The sequence below is a fragment of the Notechis scutatus genome, chromosome 2 (assembly GCF_049901735.1).
Source record: "Notechis scutatus isolate UNSWTSFEM ecotype Mainland chromosome 2, rNotScu1.2, whole genome shotgun sequence".
NCBI lineage: Eukaryota > Metazoa > Chordata > Lepidosauria > Squamata > Elapidae > Notechis > Notechis scutatus.
Genome location: NC_142010.1, coordinates 133,329,049 through 133,348,637, shown reverse-complemented (window position 1 = coordinate 133,348,637; position 19,589 = coordinate 133,329,049). Strand labels below are relative to the sequence as shown.

Here is a 19,589-nt window from a genome sequence, read left to right as displayed (position 1 = left end):
ATTCTATTGCACTGTTACAGTTACATCACTTTAGTAAACATTTTGAAAATGTTTTATCAGGAACTATAATAACAGCAAAAGTAATTATTTCCATAATTTTGAATTTACTACTGCATGAATGAATGAGAAAAGTTTTGACATTAGCAGAAATGGACCAGCTGACTGATTGATAATGGAATGCCTATCAACATCTTAATTCGACTGAAAGAGGGAAAGAAAGCAGAATTCCATAAACCTCAAAGGTTTAGCAGTTTGGCTTGCCACAAGGTGGCAATATATTACTGCTGAAAGAAACGTAAAAGCATTAATTGAGATTAATAAGCAAAGCTGAACTGCTAAAATTCTAAAGAGCCAACAAATTATTTTATATTATCATTTGAACACTTGCTTAGGGTTAGAACAAATCTAAATCTCTGATTTAGCAAGGCTAAGAAGGGTAGGATGTGTTCAAACTAGCCTCACCCATGATCACTCTCAGCCAGGTGTATGCACTTTGAACAGCCTAAACAAGGCATATAAAAATCAGAATAAAGCCATACCAGTGGCAAGTTAATGATTGCTAAGGCCAATTGGACAGACCTACTTTTTAGAGCTGTAAATATCCTGCTCTTTCCTGAAATTTCTTGCACATTAGAAAACAGAAAAGGCTGGATCTATTCTTAATTTATGAGTATTGTTTTTCTGAAGCAGCTGTAACAAAACAATTGGAAAATATTATAAAGCATTTATATTCTGGATTTCTGTGCCAATTCCAATTAAAAGTTATCCCAATTTTAACTTTTAAACACCATGATGGCTTGGTTCTATGTGTTTAGGGCATTATGACAGGTTCCCTCATCTTATATCATGAGGAGGAGACCTGGAATTGTGGGCCCTATACAACACCTGTTTGGTAAAATCTCATCTTAACTTTCCCAAGATGACCAAAAGTATTATTTTGAGAAGCAATGAGATGACCAGGATTTTATATTTTGCACACTGTAGTTTTTCATCGTAAAGCTTATGTGATTTAAAATAAAATATTTTAACATTTAATGATATCTGGCTTTCCTAATTATTATTTTTTATTTTAAAAAGAAAATATTTATTAAATAAAAATAACTTTAAAAGGAATACAAGTGGTTACAGAGATGAATAATACTGAAGACTATAACTTCCTAGTCTAAGCTTTGATTTTCCTGTAAGTGGCTTTCAGAATAATAACAATTTAAAAGAGATGTGTGAAGCAGTTTCCACTTGACATTAGCCAACTCTGAGATTTAGTTTGGGATGATTTAAGCATTTAAAGCCCAGGAAGGGTGGGGGGAGGCAGCCCTCCCTCTTCCCCTTACAACTGTAGCAGAGATGGCACTTACATAAAAAATAAGAGATACAGCTTCAGTCTGGTACAGAGAAAAGGAATGAGAGAGAATGGAGAATACAGGGAAGAGTCCACTCCTGACTAGGAACCTGATCAGGAGAGAAAACCAAAGAGACCCCCTCTCCACCAAACTTGGAAATTACTTGTAGCCATTCAACAGAAATACACACATAGGCTTTTAAATTAGTAACTATGAAATAGAACTAAAAAGATACAAACAGAAAAATGAGGATAATTTGAATACACAGTAGAGAAAAACCATCCAAACATTAAAAAAAATGTTATTTTGAAAAATAAATGCACAATACTGGAATAGAATTGCTTATATTTGTAAAAATATTGGTTTCTGAGACTCCAGTTCAGCACTCTAATCATAAATAATTTAGATTCCAGTATATAATGATGAGTTCAATGATTGTAAATTGTACAATCCCTTTCCTACATTGCAAAAAAGCCCTCTCCTACATTACATCAGACGCTTAAAGCTTTTTTTTTACAGCATGTATAACTAAACCATCTCTCTATTGTATCAGGAGACTTGGTGTACAAAAAGCCATTGCCTCAATGGGCTATCTCCCAAGCAAGAAAATCTTTCAGGTTACAGATTTCAAGAATCTCGATTTTAGCAGCAACACTGCAGACACGGGCCTAAAATAGTCACTATACAAAGGGAAGAAAGGTTCAGGAGAGTAAGATAGTTTGGTTTGTTTATCTGAAACTTTATTTCCCTCTTGTATTCAGACGTAAACTAAGTGATTTATTGATTTATTTATTGAATTGATATTGCTGCCTAGTTGCCCATGGCGACTCAAGGTGGCTTGCAGAATATAAAACCACGTTTAAAACAATAAAAATCAGGGGTGGGATTCAGCCTGTTTCAGCGAACTGGCTGTTAATTTGACATCCAGTTCAGTGAACCAGTAATTCTGACTACCAGCTGGTCCCTCCCACCCAGGAGTCCCCACAAAGCCCATCTGGCTCCCAGGTAAGTGTAGGGAGGCCTCCTGGAAGCAAAAACGGGGTATGGGGGGTCGGGCAGCACCCCCTCCCCGCGTTCCATTTTGGCTTCCAAGAGGCTCCAGGGAGGCTTTCTAAGCCCAAAACAGGGCATGGGAGTGGTCCGGCGCCACCCACCAGGCCCCTTTTCACTTCCAAGATGGGACCCGCAACAGATGTGACTGGCAAGAGATGGTCCCTCAGATAACCTGGTCCCAAGCCATGAAGGGCTTTAAAGGTGACAACCAGCACCTTGAATTGCACCCAGAAGCAAATCAGCGACCAATGCAGTGCCCACAGGAGGATTTAGATATTCTCATGGCACAAATTCCTGAGAGATTATTTTGAAATGTGAAATGTACTTTTTACATAGGTGGTTCTTACATAATGCTTCAATAAACTGTGCTGTGATTATTCCTGAAATGATATTTCTCTGTTCTCGTGAAAGCTTTTGAAAAAAAAAATTTTCCCCTTCTACACTAACAGTTATGGTCCTAACCCTGTCTCATTAGCAAGTAGATGAATTTCAGATTAACTCTAAATTTCTTCATTTTTAATAATTAGAAGCATGAAAGAGAATAATTAATCTGAAAGAATTCTTTTCATATTAGAGCAAAACCTTTACAAAAGATAAACATGCATTGTGACTTTTCAGTGAGAGTCCCCTCCTCTCCCTGATAGTATAAAATCTGAATTTAGGACATTTTTGCCATGTAATCTCCGTGTTTTTTTAAAAATTATGGCAGCCATTTGGCATGATAGCAATAGCATTTAGACTTATGTACTGCTTCACAGTGCTTTACAATCCTCTCTAAGCGGTTTACAGAGTCAACATATTGACCCCAACAATCTGGGTCCTCATTTTACCAACCTCAGAAGGATGGAAGACTGAGTCCACTTTGAGCCAGTCAGAATTGAACTCCTGGAGTGAGCAGTGAGTTAGCCTGCAGTACTGCATTCTAATCATTTCGCCACCATGGCTCTACATGATGTCCCATGTATTTGTACTTTTGCAATATTTGATACCTTGGGAGCTTGTTTTTCATAATTCTTATTTTAAAAGCTTGGTTTGAAAGTCAAAAGGGGAATTGATAAGCATTTCTTCCAAGCAAAAGACATAGCTTCAGTTACTTACATAACCCAGCATGAGTTTGTAACTCTCTTCCTATCAGTGCAACTTGTTCTATCTAGATAATTGATGCCCACTTATAAAGCCATATGCTCTAATTACATATGCTTACCTTACATTAATTAAACTTTACACAGACCTCTAAGCACACAAGCAGAAGTGGCATCTTTCCCTATCTGAGGAGTGATCACTAGGATTGCATTTCCAAACAGAGAGAATGTAGCAAGGAGTAGTTGAAGGAGGGATAGTTGAAGGAGTCTCATCCCCCTTCACATGAAGCTGGCCATAGCCTGCATCTGGTCGGCTTGGCCCATAATAGGAATGAAAACACCACCAGTTATAATTCGTTTACACAATGTTTGAAGGACAGCTGATTCAATTCCAGATTATTAAAAAAAACTGAATTACTCAATACTTCCATGGTGGAATGATTTCATAAGCAAGTGCCTATAAATTTTATGTTATTTATATTTCATAATATATTAATCCATGAGGAATCCTTCCCCACTGTCACAACTTTGACAACCACTTATTTTTACCTTTCCTGCCCCGGTTTCCTTTCCCAGTATAATAAAGAACTGTGAAAAAAACAGGTATTTTTAAATAAACTCAACTTGAGTCCTACATACATGACTAAAAGGCATGAAAAACTGATCTGATTCTAGCTGACCTTGATGATCTCAAAAAACAAACAAACATACAAGCTCTAAGCAGGGTTGAACCTTGTTTACACTTAGCTGAAAGACTACCAGGAAATCTCAGTGCTAAAGGTTAATATGGGAAATTGAAAAAAATATGGACGAAAGCTGTGGCAGACCATTTCCATTGTGCTGTCAAGAAAACAATATTAATGAACCTAGGTATTCACTACAGTCAAGTTTGTCTGAAATAATATTTGCTGAGTACTACAGTACAGAATGTAATTATTGTATGCATTACAGTATAATTTAGGATGGAAACCTTCAGTGAGGTAGCAACCCTCTTTCTTCAGTGATTCACTCAAAAGACATTGTGAAGAAAATGAAAGCCACACTCATTTTTCTGGTAATGAAATTAGTCATGCATACCTTTCCTCGTGCCATAGCTTTGCAGGCAATGCGAATGATGAAGTAGGACCAGATTATGTGTAATACTTGTAGTATTAACAGAAGGCTATTGAACAACCACCAGGATGGATAGGGGCCAACTAATTCCCAGCTTTCAAACATAGTACTATTCAATATCCTAGAAATCAAAAAAGAAGAGGTTTGCATTCATTGTCTTATTCTGAACTTTAACAAGATTTAACAAATTCTAGATCAGAAACAGGTTATCTAAATCAGCGGAAACTTCTCTCCCATTTACATCTCCCCACCCTCACCCACAAAGAGCGAAAATGCCTCAAATCTCCGAGTGCTGATATAACAGCAGGTAATTGTGAAGACAAGTTTTCTTTCCACTTGGTTTTTCCCCACCGTAATATGGTGAATTGCTTATCAATTCCTTAAATGAGAACATGCTCTGTTTTATTTCGTTCAATGATTTTCAGGATTTGGAAGGCATAAGTCTCACAGAATTAGAAAAGTTGTTTAAGATGGGTGACTAAAAAAAACTTAAATAAATCAATACCTCAAAAGCTGGGGGAAAAAGGCAGCCAGGGTCTGCATTTAACCCCCCCTTGAATGTAGGGAGAAAAGCCCACAGACCTTTTAAAACCCACAGCTGGTTTTTACCTTTGTAAAAATCTAAAGACATATATTTTGGTAATTGCAACCCACCCTCAAATCCACATATACATGTAAGCGTTCGAAGCACAGGCTTAATAAATATTATTCTACCCCTACAGCAAAAGACAAGGAATATTAACAGGAATTTATTTATTTTTAAATGCCCGCAAGAGACAGGCAGTCAGGAACGCGGCGCTGGGTATGCGTGTTTGAATCTGTTAGTAGAAAAGGGGTTAGGACTTCTTCGGGGCATGACCAGGCATGACATACCCTCCCGTGATTCAACGGATGCGCAAGGCATCTGCTAGTAGAAAGGAGAGGTTAGGGTTAGGGCTAGGGTTAGAGACATGCCCGGGCATGACATACCCCCAGTGATTCTGGACGTGCGCGAGACTCCAGGACGGGTCATTTGCAAGGGGGCAGCGGAATTTGCACAGCTAGCCCTGAACAGCTAGCAATTTAATTCCGGCAGTCTTGAAGATGGCTAGCTCTGATTCCAAAGATGTTTTTAAAACCATAGCAAAAGCCATTGTATCCTCTGATGGGGATTTGTTTGATGTAAATTTGATCCCCAAACCCCCCCAAGCGTAGGCGTAGAATAAGAAAAAGACCTGGGCTATACGGCTTTGTTGAAGAGAACGAAATTATAAAGCCATGTCATTGCCGATTCTGCAAAACATCAAATGGTAAGTAAATATATATTTTAAAAAATAGCAGTGTATTGTTTAGTTGAAACAGCCGTTTTAATTCTACCTTATTTCCTGTTTAGAAACGACGGGGTCTCAAAAGATCAGCATGCCTCAGATTCTGAAAGCATGTATCATTAAAATATTACACCATTGTTTAATCGGGGGTCTACAATCAGATGAAGAACACGCGGATGGTACCAGTGAAACAGAACTTATTAACAGCTTGTGTTTTAGACTTTCTATGCCTCATGTTCTCTGGATCATTATCAGTATTTCTGACAAAGTGGATAAATTACATTTCACCCAGGGTTCCCTTGGTGAGGTCAAGGCATTCATACAACGTATTGAGAAGAACAGTAAACCAATGTTGTTAATGTCAAAGATTGAAGCTGAATTGCCATTGTCTCTGAAGAGATACATATGTCAGAATGTAACAGAAATTAATTACAAGAAACTGTTAACACTATGAAATTTATAATAAAACACACTTTACAAATCACATGAAGGATGTATTATATTTTTCTTGATATGGGTGGAGGGCCTGTGCTTCGAACGCTTACATGTATATGTGGATTTGAGGGTGGGTTGCAATTGCCAAAATATATGTCTTTAGATTTTTACAAAGGTAAAAACCAGCTGTGGGTTTTTAAAGGTCTGTGGGTTTTTCCCCCTACATTCGAGGGTGGGTTAAATGCAGACTCTGGCTGCCTTTTAGGTGTTCCTTTTCCCCCCAGCTTTTGAGGTATTGATTTTTAAAACTCCACAAAAATTAAAAGCATCATTAGGCTAGAATGATTAGAAATAAAAAGCCTTTTTTTATTACAGCTCCCCCCCAAAGCAGGGTTTTGTTTCCCAAAAAGACAGACCTCTGTGTTTCTTTTGGTTTTGAATGTCCATAGAATTAGTCTAGGGTTAATGTAATCAAGTACCCCACAAGCTTGACTGCAGCATGTTTCTTGAGGGGATTAGCTTCAGCAAAACCCCCTGAAAATAGGGATATGACCTTGCAGCATACCTTATCTGTTAGGGTTACCCATGCCTATTTTGATGGGCTTAGGCCAATACGTCATATCCGGCTAGGGTTATGACCTTATGAGTCCTGCACCATGTGGGGGTAGATTATGCACATCACATCCGGGAAGGAGGGCTGTGCACGTCAGTTCCGTTTATGGGCATGTTCTGGTGACATAATCAGTACGTGGCTTTGTTTACTTTAATGATGTCACTGATCAAAACTACTGATAACTTTCATTTAAAAAAGGTATACACATATTCTACTCGCGCCATCCCAGAGTGGGCACCATTTCAGAGTGGCCATGATTCATTCCCCAAATGGTACTTGTTTCTAGGACAGTGTCATGCGGTCTCTGCACCAAGGGAGACTCATTCAATTTCATTGTATACATGTTGTGCATTGACAATAAAGGTTTGAACTTTGAACTGAACTTTGAACTCTGTACTGTATCCAGTGGCAGATCAACTGCTTCCCGAAGATCTATGGAAAAGGTAAGTGGACTGAGCCATGACGGGAGTGGATGGGGAGGACAGCGTGTGACCCAGCAGGATACGAAACAAGCCCAAGGCTTATGGCCACCCAGTGGTGCGTCATTGGTGGTGATGGTGGTGGGGAGATAGATGTGGAGTTGCTAGATCATTCCTGTAGTCAATTGTAAAGGTGGGCAGATTGCCAGGGGTCAGAATTTTGTTCATATGATCTTCAGGCAGATGTCATAGGTCCTTTCATTCAGCGCCTTCATAATTTTGAATGGTGGCTGAATGAACAATCATAAGTTGAGAATTGCCTGTAAAACTATTACTAAGAACAAAAATACACATTCATCTTCTAAAATCTGATCACTTTGGCTAACATTCTAGCTATTATCCACAATAGAAAATCCATCAGATCAATAACTGAAACTGAAATCTGTCTCAGGGGGTCATCTAAGGGCCCTACATCCATTGATGAGCTCATAATCATTAAGATTTAATTATTTGCTAAATTTACAGAAGGCACTAATTTTCTTTTTATCAGGTGATGTATTGAAGATACTTAAACCTGTGACACATACCAAGTTCCAACACTTACTGGCTCTTTTTGCTCACTCTTTTTGCTCAGAATGGTATCCCACAACATAAGCATCACTGAACTTTAGGATAACCATGAAATTACAAAATCAATGAGACTGGAAAAGTGACAAAAGAGGAAGTCTCAACAGGCCTTCTGGAGTGACTCTGCAGCTTGAGATGACTCATAGCAATCTTCATAAGGAAAAATGTGTTTTTATCTTTGGCTCACAAATTATAGGGATTCCTGTAAGAATTCATCCAGGCCAAGTGGAATCCTTGAAACAATACAGTCAAAAAATCAGGAAGAAATCACAAACCATATTCAATGAATTCAGGAATTAACCGTGGGACTTCCGGTATGCCCTCCTCAAAGATAGTCCGAAGAGCACGATCATCCACGGCTTTGATGCATGCTACCCCGTTGGAGAGCCCTGTCCATATGTTTTTTGAGTTGGAATCACCCGGTAGGGGTGGTGAAGAAAGTGGAGACTGCCAGCTGGGTCGAGGGGAGCTGCATCCCCCCTTCCTGGCTAGACATTTTACTCCCCTCCGAAGATGGCAGTAGCGGTGGCAAAATGACCACTCTGAAGAGGAAGAGCTGACTGGGACAAAGATTGTGCAGGAGTGGTGAAGGAGAGAAAAGTGTGGAGACCAGATCAAAGAATCACAATAAATGGACATAAGGTACCCCAGAATTAAGAGATTAAGAGTTTTTTAAGAAAGAGTTAAAGAGGCGACCAGAGAAAGTGAAAAAAAAATTGACAGCTGGAACCTTGAAAGGAGTTATACTCAAGGAGGAAGTCAGAAAATATTTGTTTAAATTGGATAATATATGAATTGGCATTAAATAGGCATAAAATGCTGAACTTGAATGTGCTAAAAAATTGAAAATTTGGACTTATTGGACAAAAGCCCTAAATAGAGAAAAGAAAATGGAAAAAAAGGGGTGGAAATTGGACATAACGGAGAGCGCCATCTAATGGTAAAAGGAAAATTAATGACCCTTTTAAAAAAGGAGGTCTGGTTCTTGAAAAAGTGAAACTTGTTACAAATCAAGAGGAACTTTGTTACAATAAAGTAGAGACACTGCAAAGTGAAAGTGGAAACAAGGAATACTAAGTTTAAAGAAGACAGAGTGGGAAAAAAAATACTTTGGGACTGTTTGATAACTATAGTTAAAATTGAATTTATGGACATTGGACTATTTAACAAACCTGGGGAATTTTTTTTAAAAAAGATTTAATAACAATTAACTGTTGCAAATAAATATCAAAGACTCTGGTGGAATTCAATTACTGGACAACTGAGTTGGATTTAATTACTAAAGAAAGGAATAAAGAAGACTAAAATAAGCGTATAAAAATGGCAGAAGTTTTTTTTTTTAAAATAAAAATGGAACTAAGAAATATAAAGGAAATACTACGGGAAAGAGAAGAAACGTGCTGCAGTGCCTTACAATTTATAGAAATGGCGATTTTGGAAAACAAAGAACAAGTGCCAGAAGGGGAGGAGTTGATTACAGAAAATGCTAGCTGCAATCAGCAAATGGAACAACAAGCACCGAAGTGGAAGGGGGGGAAAATGGAACCCTGGAGGTTTGAGGAGATAATTAAACAGGGAAAGGTTTGGAAAGCCAAACAAAGAAAAGGGAAACAGAAAAAATGGGAATTACAGAAGCAAGCATTAAAAAGGGAGGGAGGTAAAAGTCAGAGTAAGAAATGGGAGGGAAAAACAAAGGGAAAAAGAGGCAATAAGAAAAAGAACCAGAGAGAAAGGGGATGTGGGAATCGAATAAAAATGAAAAGAAATTGTTTAGTTACAAGACACAAAGTTAGCTATGGACTTAAAAAAGGGATTCTGCAAGGTAATGGGTAGTAATATTAATAAAATAATAAAAATGAAAAGGGGGAATATATGAAAGTACTATGAAGATTGTTATAAAAACTAAATTAAATTAACATAAGTTTTTTATGATATGATATTTGGAAGAATAACTGATTAGAAGATAATTAAGGGAAATACCATGCGGAATCTTTTTAAAGTATATATAAACTATGTAGTAGCTAAGAGATTATTATTATTAATTTAAAGTGTTAATTAAAATGACTATATCATGTTAAATATTATTATGAACAAGGGGAATTAATTGAATGATGTATAAAACAAAGGGGTGGCACACTCAAATTAGTAATTAAAGGGAGAGGCTTTTGAATTTATTAATTATTAGAGTTATAATGCAATTTTTTGAATAATGAATCAAGAATATGCGATGAATTTACAAATATGACAGATATAAATATAAGTACAAGGAGTATTGAAATAGAAATAAGAATTTAAAAATTGTATAAAGAAATTTGTATTAAAAGGAGAATAATTGAAGAAAAATAGAAAAAGTTAAGACATGAATAGAAATATATAGAATAAATGTGAAGAATATTAAATAAAATTTATATAATTTATAACTGTAATGATATATGAAATGAATATATAACTTTAAATATTGTATAAAGAATCTGTATCAAGAAGATAACAGAATATTTGAAGAAAAATGGAAAAATTAAGATATGAATAGAAAATATATGTAACAATATAATATGAAACTGAATATGAAATTCATGTTTGTGTGGAAATGTAAAAATCTGGAACCAAATGTTCACTAAAAGAGACAATTCATGAAATATAAAAAATAAACTTTTGAGGGGGAAAAAAGGAATTAGTAAACTTCACAGATCCTACATGCCCCTGGGTAATAGTATAAAGCTATTATAATTTTCTGTAAATGATGAAAATATAATATTAGTAATGTTTATGATACGTGGAATAAGGGATTGGAATGTTCAGTTCCAAAACCAATGGTGTCAATTTTCAAAAAATCTAAAATAGGACTTCTTGTGACTAAGACTTGAAATCAATTTCTCAGAAAACTTTGTGTTTATTATACTCATTTTTTCTTAAAGTGAGTTTCTGTTTTGACACTGTAAGACAGGGGTCCTCAACCACCGGGCCGCGGACCGGTCCCGGTCCGTGGAGCACTCTGTACCGGGCCACAAAGAAAAATTTTTTTAAAAATGGCGGCTTTCTTCGCCTTCGGTGAATGCTGCTGGGATCGGGGATCAAGGACACAAATGAGAGAAGGGGAGGGAGGAAGCAACCAAAGCCTGTCCTGCTCTCTGGCTCAGCAGCTTCGGTTTCCTCCCGCCTCGTTCCTCTCTCAGTCGCTCTCTCGCTGCTCCACCAGCCCAGGAAGAAACTGCTTCAAAGAAGCCGGGGGGGTGGCTTTTCCTGTCTCCACAGCGCCTCCGAAGCGCCCGTTTACCCCCACCCCGCCCGCCCGCACGCAGTTCAATTCAGTGCCCCGTTCTGCCTGCCTGTTTGGTTGTTTGGGAGCAGCTTCGGCTGAGAATAATAACTATTCGCTTCTTTTTATCAGCCGAAGCTGCTCCGAAACGAAGAAGGCAGGCAGGCAGGCAGAACGGAGCACTGTGGATTGAACTGCGCGCGGGCGGGCGGGGGTGGGGGTAAACGGGTGCTTCGGAGGCGCTGCAGCGACAGGAAAAGCCACCCCCCTCCCCGCTTCTTTGAAGCAGTTTCTTCCTGGGCTGGTGGAGCAGCGAGAGAGCGACTGAGAGAGGAACGAGGCAGACACCTGAGGGAGGGAGGGAGACACCTGAGGGATGGGGCTGAGGGAGGCAGGGCCGAGGCACTCCCTGAACTTGGTGGTTTGCTGGCAGACGTTTTATTACCCGACTAGGTAACAACATCAGATGTTACCTAGTCAGGTAATGAAACGTCTGCAAGCAAACCACCAAACTTGTATTCTTCTCTCTCCCCCCCCTCCCCTCCCCCGGTCCTTGAAAAAGTGTTTGTGCTTAAAACTGGTCCCTGGTACAAAAAAGGTTGGGGACCACTGCTGTAAGATATTTGATGACTTTTGAGCCACATGATTTGGCCATGTTTTTCCTTGATTCTCTTCTGGTCCTAAATAAATGTATGTTTGCCTATATGTATGTACAATAAACCCGGGGGGCACATAGTTATATATGTGATGCTGAATTATACTCCAAAATTATGGAATTCAACATTTTATGAAGAACTTTAGATTTATCAAGCTTAGGGTTCAATAAAGAGAATTATCCTATGTTGATGGAAACAATTTTACACTGATGTTAAAAACCGAAGTTAAGAGATGTATTCTTGTTTAATGTTTGAAATGCTTTTACATTCGAAAACTGAGAAGACAACTTTCTATATAGCTTTGATTTAGTATTACTGGACCAATTTTTATGAATATTTATGGATTTTAATATATTTTCCCTTAAAATTTAGTTTATTTTCAGGATCATTAAGGAAAATTTTAATTGAACCATTATTGACATATTTTTCTGTTTGTTATATTTCATAAATAAAACTTATACAATTAAATTACCTGTATACTATTTCTATCTCTGAGAACACTGCACTATTAAGTCTCCACCAAACCACTGGCTTGATCTTTCCAATGTATAACATTTACAGCTGGATGTCCCTCATCATACTTACCAAATAGGAAAAATCCCCAAGCGGGTAATAAGAAACACCACACCAAATAATACAAAGGTGGCATCACAGAGTCGCTGATACTTCGCATAGTTGAACAATTTTGCAAGCTTGGAAAAACAGAAAGCATTAAAACAACTCTAGCTGCCCATCTAACATAATTATCATTTAGACAACAGATTATACTGACTGCGATATTATTATCATTATTATCATTATTGTTGTTGTTGTTGTTGTTATTATTATTAAAAAGTAACTATGAATCTGATTTTGGCCCAATGAAGAAACAATACAAAATAGCCTAATATTCTTTATTTTCAAAATAAAAGTTCAGAAAGAACTAATAGAAAATGACTATGGCAAAGATCAAGAACTCTCAAATAACAGCCTCTTAAACTGAGAAGCTTCAGGCCTGGTGTTATCCAATAATAACAGTCAGCATCAGTTACAAGTACAGGCAAGTGTTGTTTAGCAACCATAATTGGGACTTGCAATTTGGTCATTAAGTGAAAGCATAACTGTGCTTATCATTTTAATTCAGCTTTCTTTTGCTTTATAGACCTGCAAAGGCCATAAATGCAAGGACCGGTTGTCAAATTGCCTTTTCATCACTGCAAACAGCTGTTAAATGAAGCAGTGGCTAAATGAGAACTACTTGTAGTGACAGTATATATTCCAAACAAATGCTCTTTTATGTATCAAAGTGTTTGCTGTTAATAGTGATCTACATGAAGGATCATCCAAGCATGTTTAGATGACTATCTATTTGTATTCCATGTTTATTATTTTTACAAACCACCCAAAGCAATGAACATATCCAATACATCTTCCTCCTATTTTCCCCATAGCAACAATCCTGTGAGATGGGTTGGACTGAGAGAAAGTCACTGGCTCAAGATCACCCAGCTGGCCTTCATGGCTAAAATAGCACCTGAACTCATGATCTCTGGTTTTCTAGCCTGGGCCATTCACAAATGATTTTTAAAGGGCCTGGTTTTAAGAAACAGCTTGTTGCCTTAAATGGACTACTTACAAATCATCATGCTATGTATACATAGTATAACACATTGTTGTAATCTTTTTTTGTGTGTGAGGGGAAAAAATCCCACAAAAATTGATGGTAAGGAAATCAATACTGTAGACTGAATTATAGTATTAAATAATAAAATCCAGAGTACTCACTTCTAATAATATATCTCCTGAATCGTGGAGACATATGACCAAAGTACCTATTCGGACCATTTTGTTTATGTAGGAGCAGATAAGGAGTACAACAGCAGCCACATGATGGACAAACATCAGAAAGAAATCCTGAATTGAGAGGAAACAGGATAGAAATAACTATAATGATCAAGAAATTAATGTACTCTGATAAAAAGAAGCATTCAGAATAACCCAAGTGTGGAAAAGTTTCATGGAATGCTAACTGCTTGATGGCACGCAAATATATTTTCAAGTTAAAACTAATTACTAAGAGTAGGTTTCCAAATCTTCAGTTACCCATTGTGCTCTTAAGAAACTATGCTGTTTCCTTCTCAGAGAGCTCACGACCCTTCAAAGGTATGACAGAAACCCCAACTAGTTTCCAAAGCTTGATTAAGTTTTCAAAGCTCATTAGTATTTTGTGGAGAAAATAATGACTTTTAAGTAGCACAGGATTATGTAATGTATTTATGGCCCTAATAATTCTGTCATTTTACTTCTATAGTAATCCTATTTCCATCCCTTTCTTCCCTCCTCTTACCACTGTATTACAATTATTTAGTTCTTTATTTGCTATATTTATATGCTGCCTCTCTCGCTGATAAGGCAACCGTAAGCAGCTTACAAACCATAAAAAGATAAAAGATAGAAGCAATTAAAAATACAATTACAAAAATTGTATAATCTAATTATAAAATCAACCTCATAGGATTTTGCTCCATCCATCTGAAATAGATACAATGAAAACATATGTTCTTTAGGGTGCCTGGCAGGGGTGGGATTCTACCAGTTTGCACCTATTCGCTAGAACCGGTTGTTAACATTCTAAGCAGTTTGGAGAACCGGTTGTTAGAAGAAATTACTGGCCTAATCCTGTAAGGAAGGCAGGAAGGAAACATTCTGGTGTTGCTTACAGAAACTGCCTCTCCGTTAACCCTTATTACATTCTTGGCAGGACTAGACTTCCTGTCTCAGGAACGTCTCTGGAGTTATTTTTCCCTCCTTTGCTGGTACTTTGCTTGTGTGGAGTGACCATTCAAAGTTACAATGGCACTGAAAAAAGTGACTTATGACCATTTTTCACACTTACGACTGTTGCAGCATCCCCACAGTCATGAAAGGCCAGGCAAGGAGATGCATGCCTTGATGTAAGTGATATAGAGTTGGCCATGCCCAGCCAATAACATGACCACCAAGCCATGTCCACCCAGTTACATGACCACCAAGCCACGCCCACCAACTAAGCCACGCCCACAGAACCGGTTGTTAAAAATTTTTAATCCCACCCCTGGTGCCTGGGGCAGTTATACTGAAAAGATAAGTGACTGATCTGTTGGGGGGGAGGTAGGTGTGGGACTTCGTAGAGTGGGAAGCAGGTCCAAGACTTGCAAAGACTCATTGGATGGGTTCTTATTGCTTATTATATTGTGAGCCCTAGAGACTGATAAATGCAGTTAAGACAACTTCATTATTAATGAACTGATGTATATGCTCACACAAAAGCGTATACAATACACAAAATCTAAATGAAATTTAAGATTCAAAACTATCAATACTATCCAAATTATCTATGCATCTCACTGAAAACAAAAACAGTTTCTCTGCTGCAAGGAGTCAGAACACAATTCTAATTCCAGACTATAATTATTTTCCCTTTTTCAAGGCAGTTAATTTGAACAGGGCAGCATGTCATTTTATGGAAGAAAACCTTCTGTGGAAGCAGAACTGTTCTTCCTTTAAGAGCCCACCAATCTTACTTGAGGAGTTTGTATGAATGTTGGATAGCCTTCCATTAAGTTTGTCCTGAAATAAGCATCCAACATTAGAAATTCCTTCTGAAGAAGGCAGGTTGCTCACAACCCTTGCAATTTTAGTAATGCTAAAGAATAAGAAACACAAATTCTACAACACTTCGCTTAAATCAACCTCACTGATTTCAAATTATTGAATATATTTTTTAAAAAAATTAAAACATCTAGTGGACATTTTTCTGAAAAAACAAGTAATTTATTTAGTGCTACAGCTGAATACTCCAGATATAACTTTCAGAATTACTGCATTAGCCAAATTAAGATTGACTTGTGGTGTAATCTGCTTTAACATTTAATCAAGGACAAACAGTTGTATTTCTATTATTAGGGGCAATTTTTTTAAAACCCAACTAACTAAAAAGGATTCCTATAGGCGCTTAGAAAAAAAACTTGTTTCTTACCTTTCGCTTAATATCAGTAAACTGTGAATACATAAGAGACGAGTAATGGGCCAGTTCGAAGACATAATAGTAATAAATGTCAGGTGTTATGGGCTGAAAAACAGAAAAGTAATCTTGTTTACACGGCTCATCCAACATACTTTGGTCCAGTAGTTAAGGCATCAAGCCAGAAACCAGGAAACTGAATTCTAATCCCACTTTAGGCATGAAAAACCAGCAAGGTAATTTTGAATCAGTTATTGTCTCAGGGTTGTTGCAGAAAAAATAGGAAAGAATATTAAGTGTGTTCACCATCTTGGTTTATTTATAAAAATAATAAAAGTGGGATAAAACTAAATAAAATAAAATCTCCATTAAGGTAAAATTTTATAAACCTAAGCTTTATTTATTATATTTTCAAATTAGAAAGCTATTTACTTTGTGCAAAGTATTCTTATCTATGCAAAAATTGCTATCAGTTTTTAGTGGGAGATCTGATCACAACCATAATATTCTTCTGAAATGATATTAAGATGTAAGAAAATATATCTACATGATAGATGGCAAAAGCAGGAAAGTAAAGCAGCATCTTCTTTCCTATTAACAGCTCTTGGCGAGCAGATGAAAAATGATGTTTCCAATGCCTTCCCCACAGAACTTCAGGATACAGGATGGGCATGGCAATAGAGACGTTGCTCTACTTACGAATGGGTTAAATTCCTAGAGGCTGTAATAAGTCCATTTTATTCACAACAAGCATAAAAAACATGCAGTTATCCTTGGCTTCCTCTTGTCCCTCATACCCAGGGGGTGACCAAGTGGGCGTTCTCCTGGTGGTGGTAGGGCATTTCCCCACTGAAAACCTCTCTGGGGGTATTCAGGAGAGATGCGAGCATGAGTGTGGCTCAACTTTTTTTTTTTACTTCACCACCCACCTGATCAACTGTGGACTCTGCAGGCCAACCCACTCAGGTTGGCATTCAGGCAGAGTAGACTCCTCACCTTGGTGACCCCCTCTCCCCTCCCTAGGATGCTTAGGCCCTCTTTTGGGCAAGTCCTTGTCCACTTCCACCCACATGAGCTGACATGTTCCACTGGCTCCATGACCTCAGACGTGGGGTGTAGCTGTCTTTCTCAGCAGATGGTTTATGCAACAATGCTGCCATTGGTTTATGATGTACATGTGCAGTACGTCATAAACTAACCCTTTACCACCACTTCCTGATTTCTGGGGTCTTCTAGGTTAGAGTTGAGGACAAGTTTGCTCATATCAGCAAAAGTTCTGTAGAGAGCATTTACCCCTTTCAGAACTAACTCAAACGAAGCGGAAGGAAGCACTTATTTATCTTCATCCCTGAAATATGTGCTTCAATGCTGAATAGGGAGCAAAAGGATGTCCAGAAAAATGAACTCAACCATCTCCAAGGCAATAAAGGAATAGGAGATGGAAGAATAACAGGAGAATCGTTGGAGGAAAGAATGCACTTGCATATCTTCCTTAGCTGTCCTGTGTTTGCTTCGGATGGGTGAGTATTCCCTTTCAAAATATATTTTAAAAAGAAAATATCAAAGAAACATTCAACATCAATATTGTAATATTCTCTTGAAATTCTTCTGCACAAACAATGTTTAAATGGGTTGATTGAGTGATTGATGGGAACTGAAAACAGTCTTCCATCCACTCTTATTGTAATAAGCATGCCTACACTACATTAGGGAAAATATATTCTAGAGTTTTTCCCACTGAATTATCTCTGCTACTTAAAATAATGCAACACCAAATCCACTGATCTGGAAGTGGACTTTTATGCCATCATATTCAATTCTGTGAAAGAATCCAGATGGCTGTCTGCTTCTATTTCCTCTAATTTAATGAACCATTCAGGGAGAGGAGGCAGTTCCATTAAATCCAAATGTATATCATTTGTGTTCATTTGCATTATTTGCACAATGATCAAATTGATACAACTATCCGCAGCAAAACTTCAATTTAATGGACCCTTAACTCAGTGGAAAGCCCTTCAATTTTATGAGTGAGTTATTAAATGGCTAGGGAATCTGGATAAGAAATGTGTGCCCAATATTAAACCAAGATGTATTAAACCAGATATCCAACCCTTACATAGAACTGTTCTCTTTGCTGAGTTCCAGGCTCAATAAAGTCAAAGCTCTTCATAAAATTTCAAACTCCATATTTTAGAAGTATAATTCAGTATCACATTTACATCTTTAACCACTGTATTTTTCCCAGCAGCATGTTAACATACAGTATACCATAACATAAAACTAAAAGGAAGCTGTGGCTGGACAACAACAAATCTTTTTGAATTTTTTTTTTAAATTCTAATTTTGAAATTAGAAGACGGGAGTAATTCATTTCAACACGGTCTGGATTTAAAGGTATATTTCAGGATTGAATTAAATTTACATTGAGACGACATGGATCTCCTTCCCCTCCTTTCATTACAGATGGTCCTTGGCAACTCTTCTACCCTTCAAAAAGACCTCAACTATGTATCAGAATGGTCAAACAAATGGCAACTTCAAATCTCAACAAATAAATGCTCTGTCTTACATATTGGCAAAAAAAAATCAGAAAATAAAATACAAGCTGAATAGTCAAGACCTTGTTGATGATCCAAATTCTGTCAAGGACCTTGGAGTACTCATTTCTAATGATCTAAGTGCTAGAGCCCATTGTAACTACATAGCCAAAAAGGCATTAAGAGTTGTTAACCTAATCCTACGTAGCTTTTTCTCTGGTAATATCACACTACTAACTAGAGCATACAAAACATTTGCTAGACCTATACTTGAATACAGCTCATCAGTATGGAACCCGCTTTACGCATCTGATATTAATACAGTTGAGAAAGTCCAGAAATATTTCACAAGAAGAGTTCTCCACTCCTCTACTCGTTGCAGAATACCTTATGCCACCAGACTTGAAATTCTAGACCTAGAAAACATAGAACTACGCCACCTTCGGTTCGATCTAAGTACAGTATATAAAATTATATATTGCAATGTCCTACCTGTCAATGAATACTTCAGTTTCAACCACAACAATACAAGAGCACACAATAGATACAAACTCAAGGTAAAACACACCAAACTTGACAGCAGGAAATACGACTTCAGCAACAGAGTGGTCAATGTCTGGAATACTCTACCTGACTCTGTGGTTTCTTCTCCAAACCCCAAAAACTTTAACCTTAAACTATCTACTATTGACCTCACCCCTTTCCTAAGAGGTCTGTAGGGGGCGAGCATAAGCGCACTAACGTGCTTACCGTCCCTGTCCTATTGTTTCTTTTATATGTATCCATTTCATGTATTCATAACTATGTTTATACTTATACCTGTTATCTTATAATCGCTTGACAAAATAAATAAAATAAATAAATAAAATAAAAACTCCATTACAAAGAAATGCTGTCATAAAGTGCCAACTTACAGCAGCAGTTCCAGCAGTTCCAAGTAAGCGAATCGCACAAAGCTGTTAAACTTTGCAATGTCAAAGTTTATTTGTGATTATTTGCTATTTCCTGCTGGCTTTCTCTTGACTTTGCTTATTAGAAATCAGCAGTGAAGATCGCAAATGGCATACATGTGTCTATAAGACACTGCCACCCATCACAATTGCCACCCTGTTAAAAGCTCCCAAATTGCGATCACATCATCATGGAGATGCGGCAGTGGTTGCAACTGC

General features: G+C 37.5%; 1 protein-coding gene across 1 annotated transcript in view; it reads right to left on the bottom strand.

The window, feature by feature from the left end:
• The window catches only part of CERS5 (ceramide synthase 5), a 50,387-nt gene that overhangs the window by 3,392 nt on the left and 27,406 nt on the right, over positions 1-19,589 (bottom strand). The window contains exons 6-9 of the mRNA XM_026679983.2: positions 15,899-15,991; positions 13,666-13,794; positions 12,487-12,593; positions 4,553-4,709 (exon numbers count right to left, since the gene is read on the bottom strand). Of these exons, the coding sequence (XP_026535768.2) occupies positions 4,553-4,709; positions 12,487-12,593; positions 13,666-13,794; positions 15,899-15,991 (486 nt within the window). The remainder of the gene's footprint in view (positions 1-4,552; positions 4,710-12,486; positions 12,594-13,665; positions 13,795-15,898; positions 15,992-19,589) is intronic.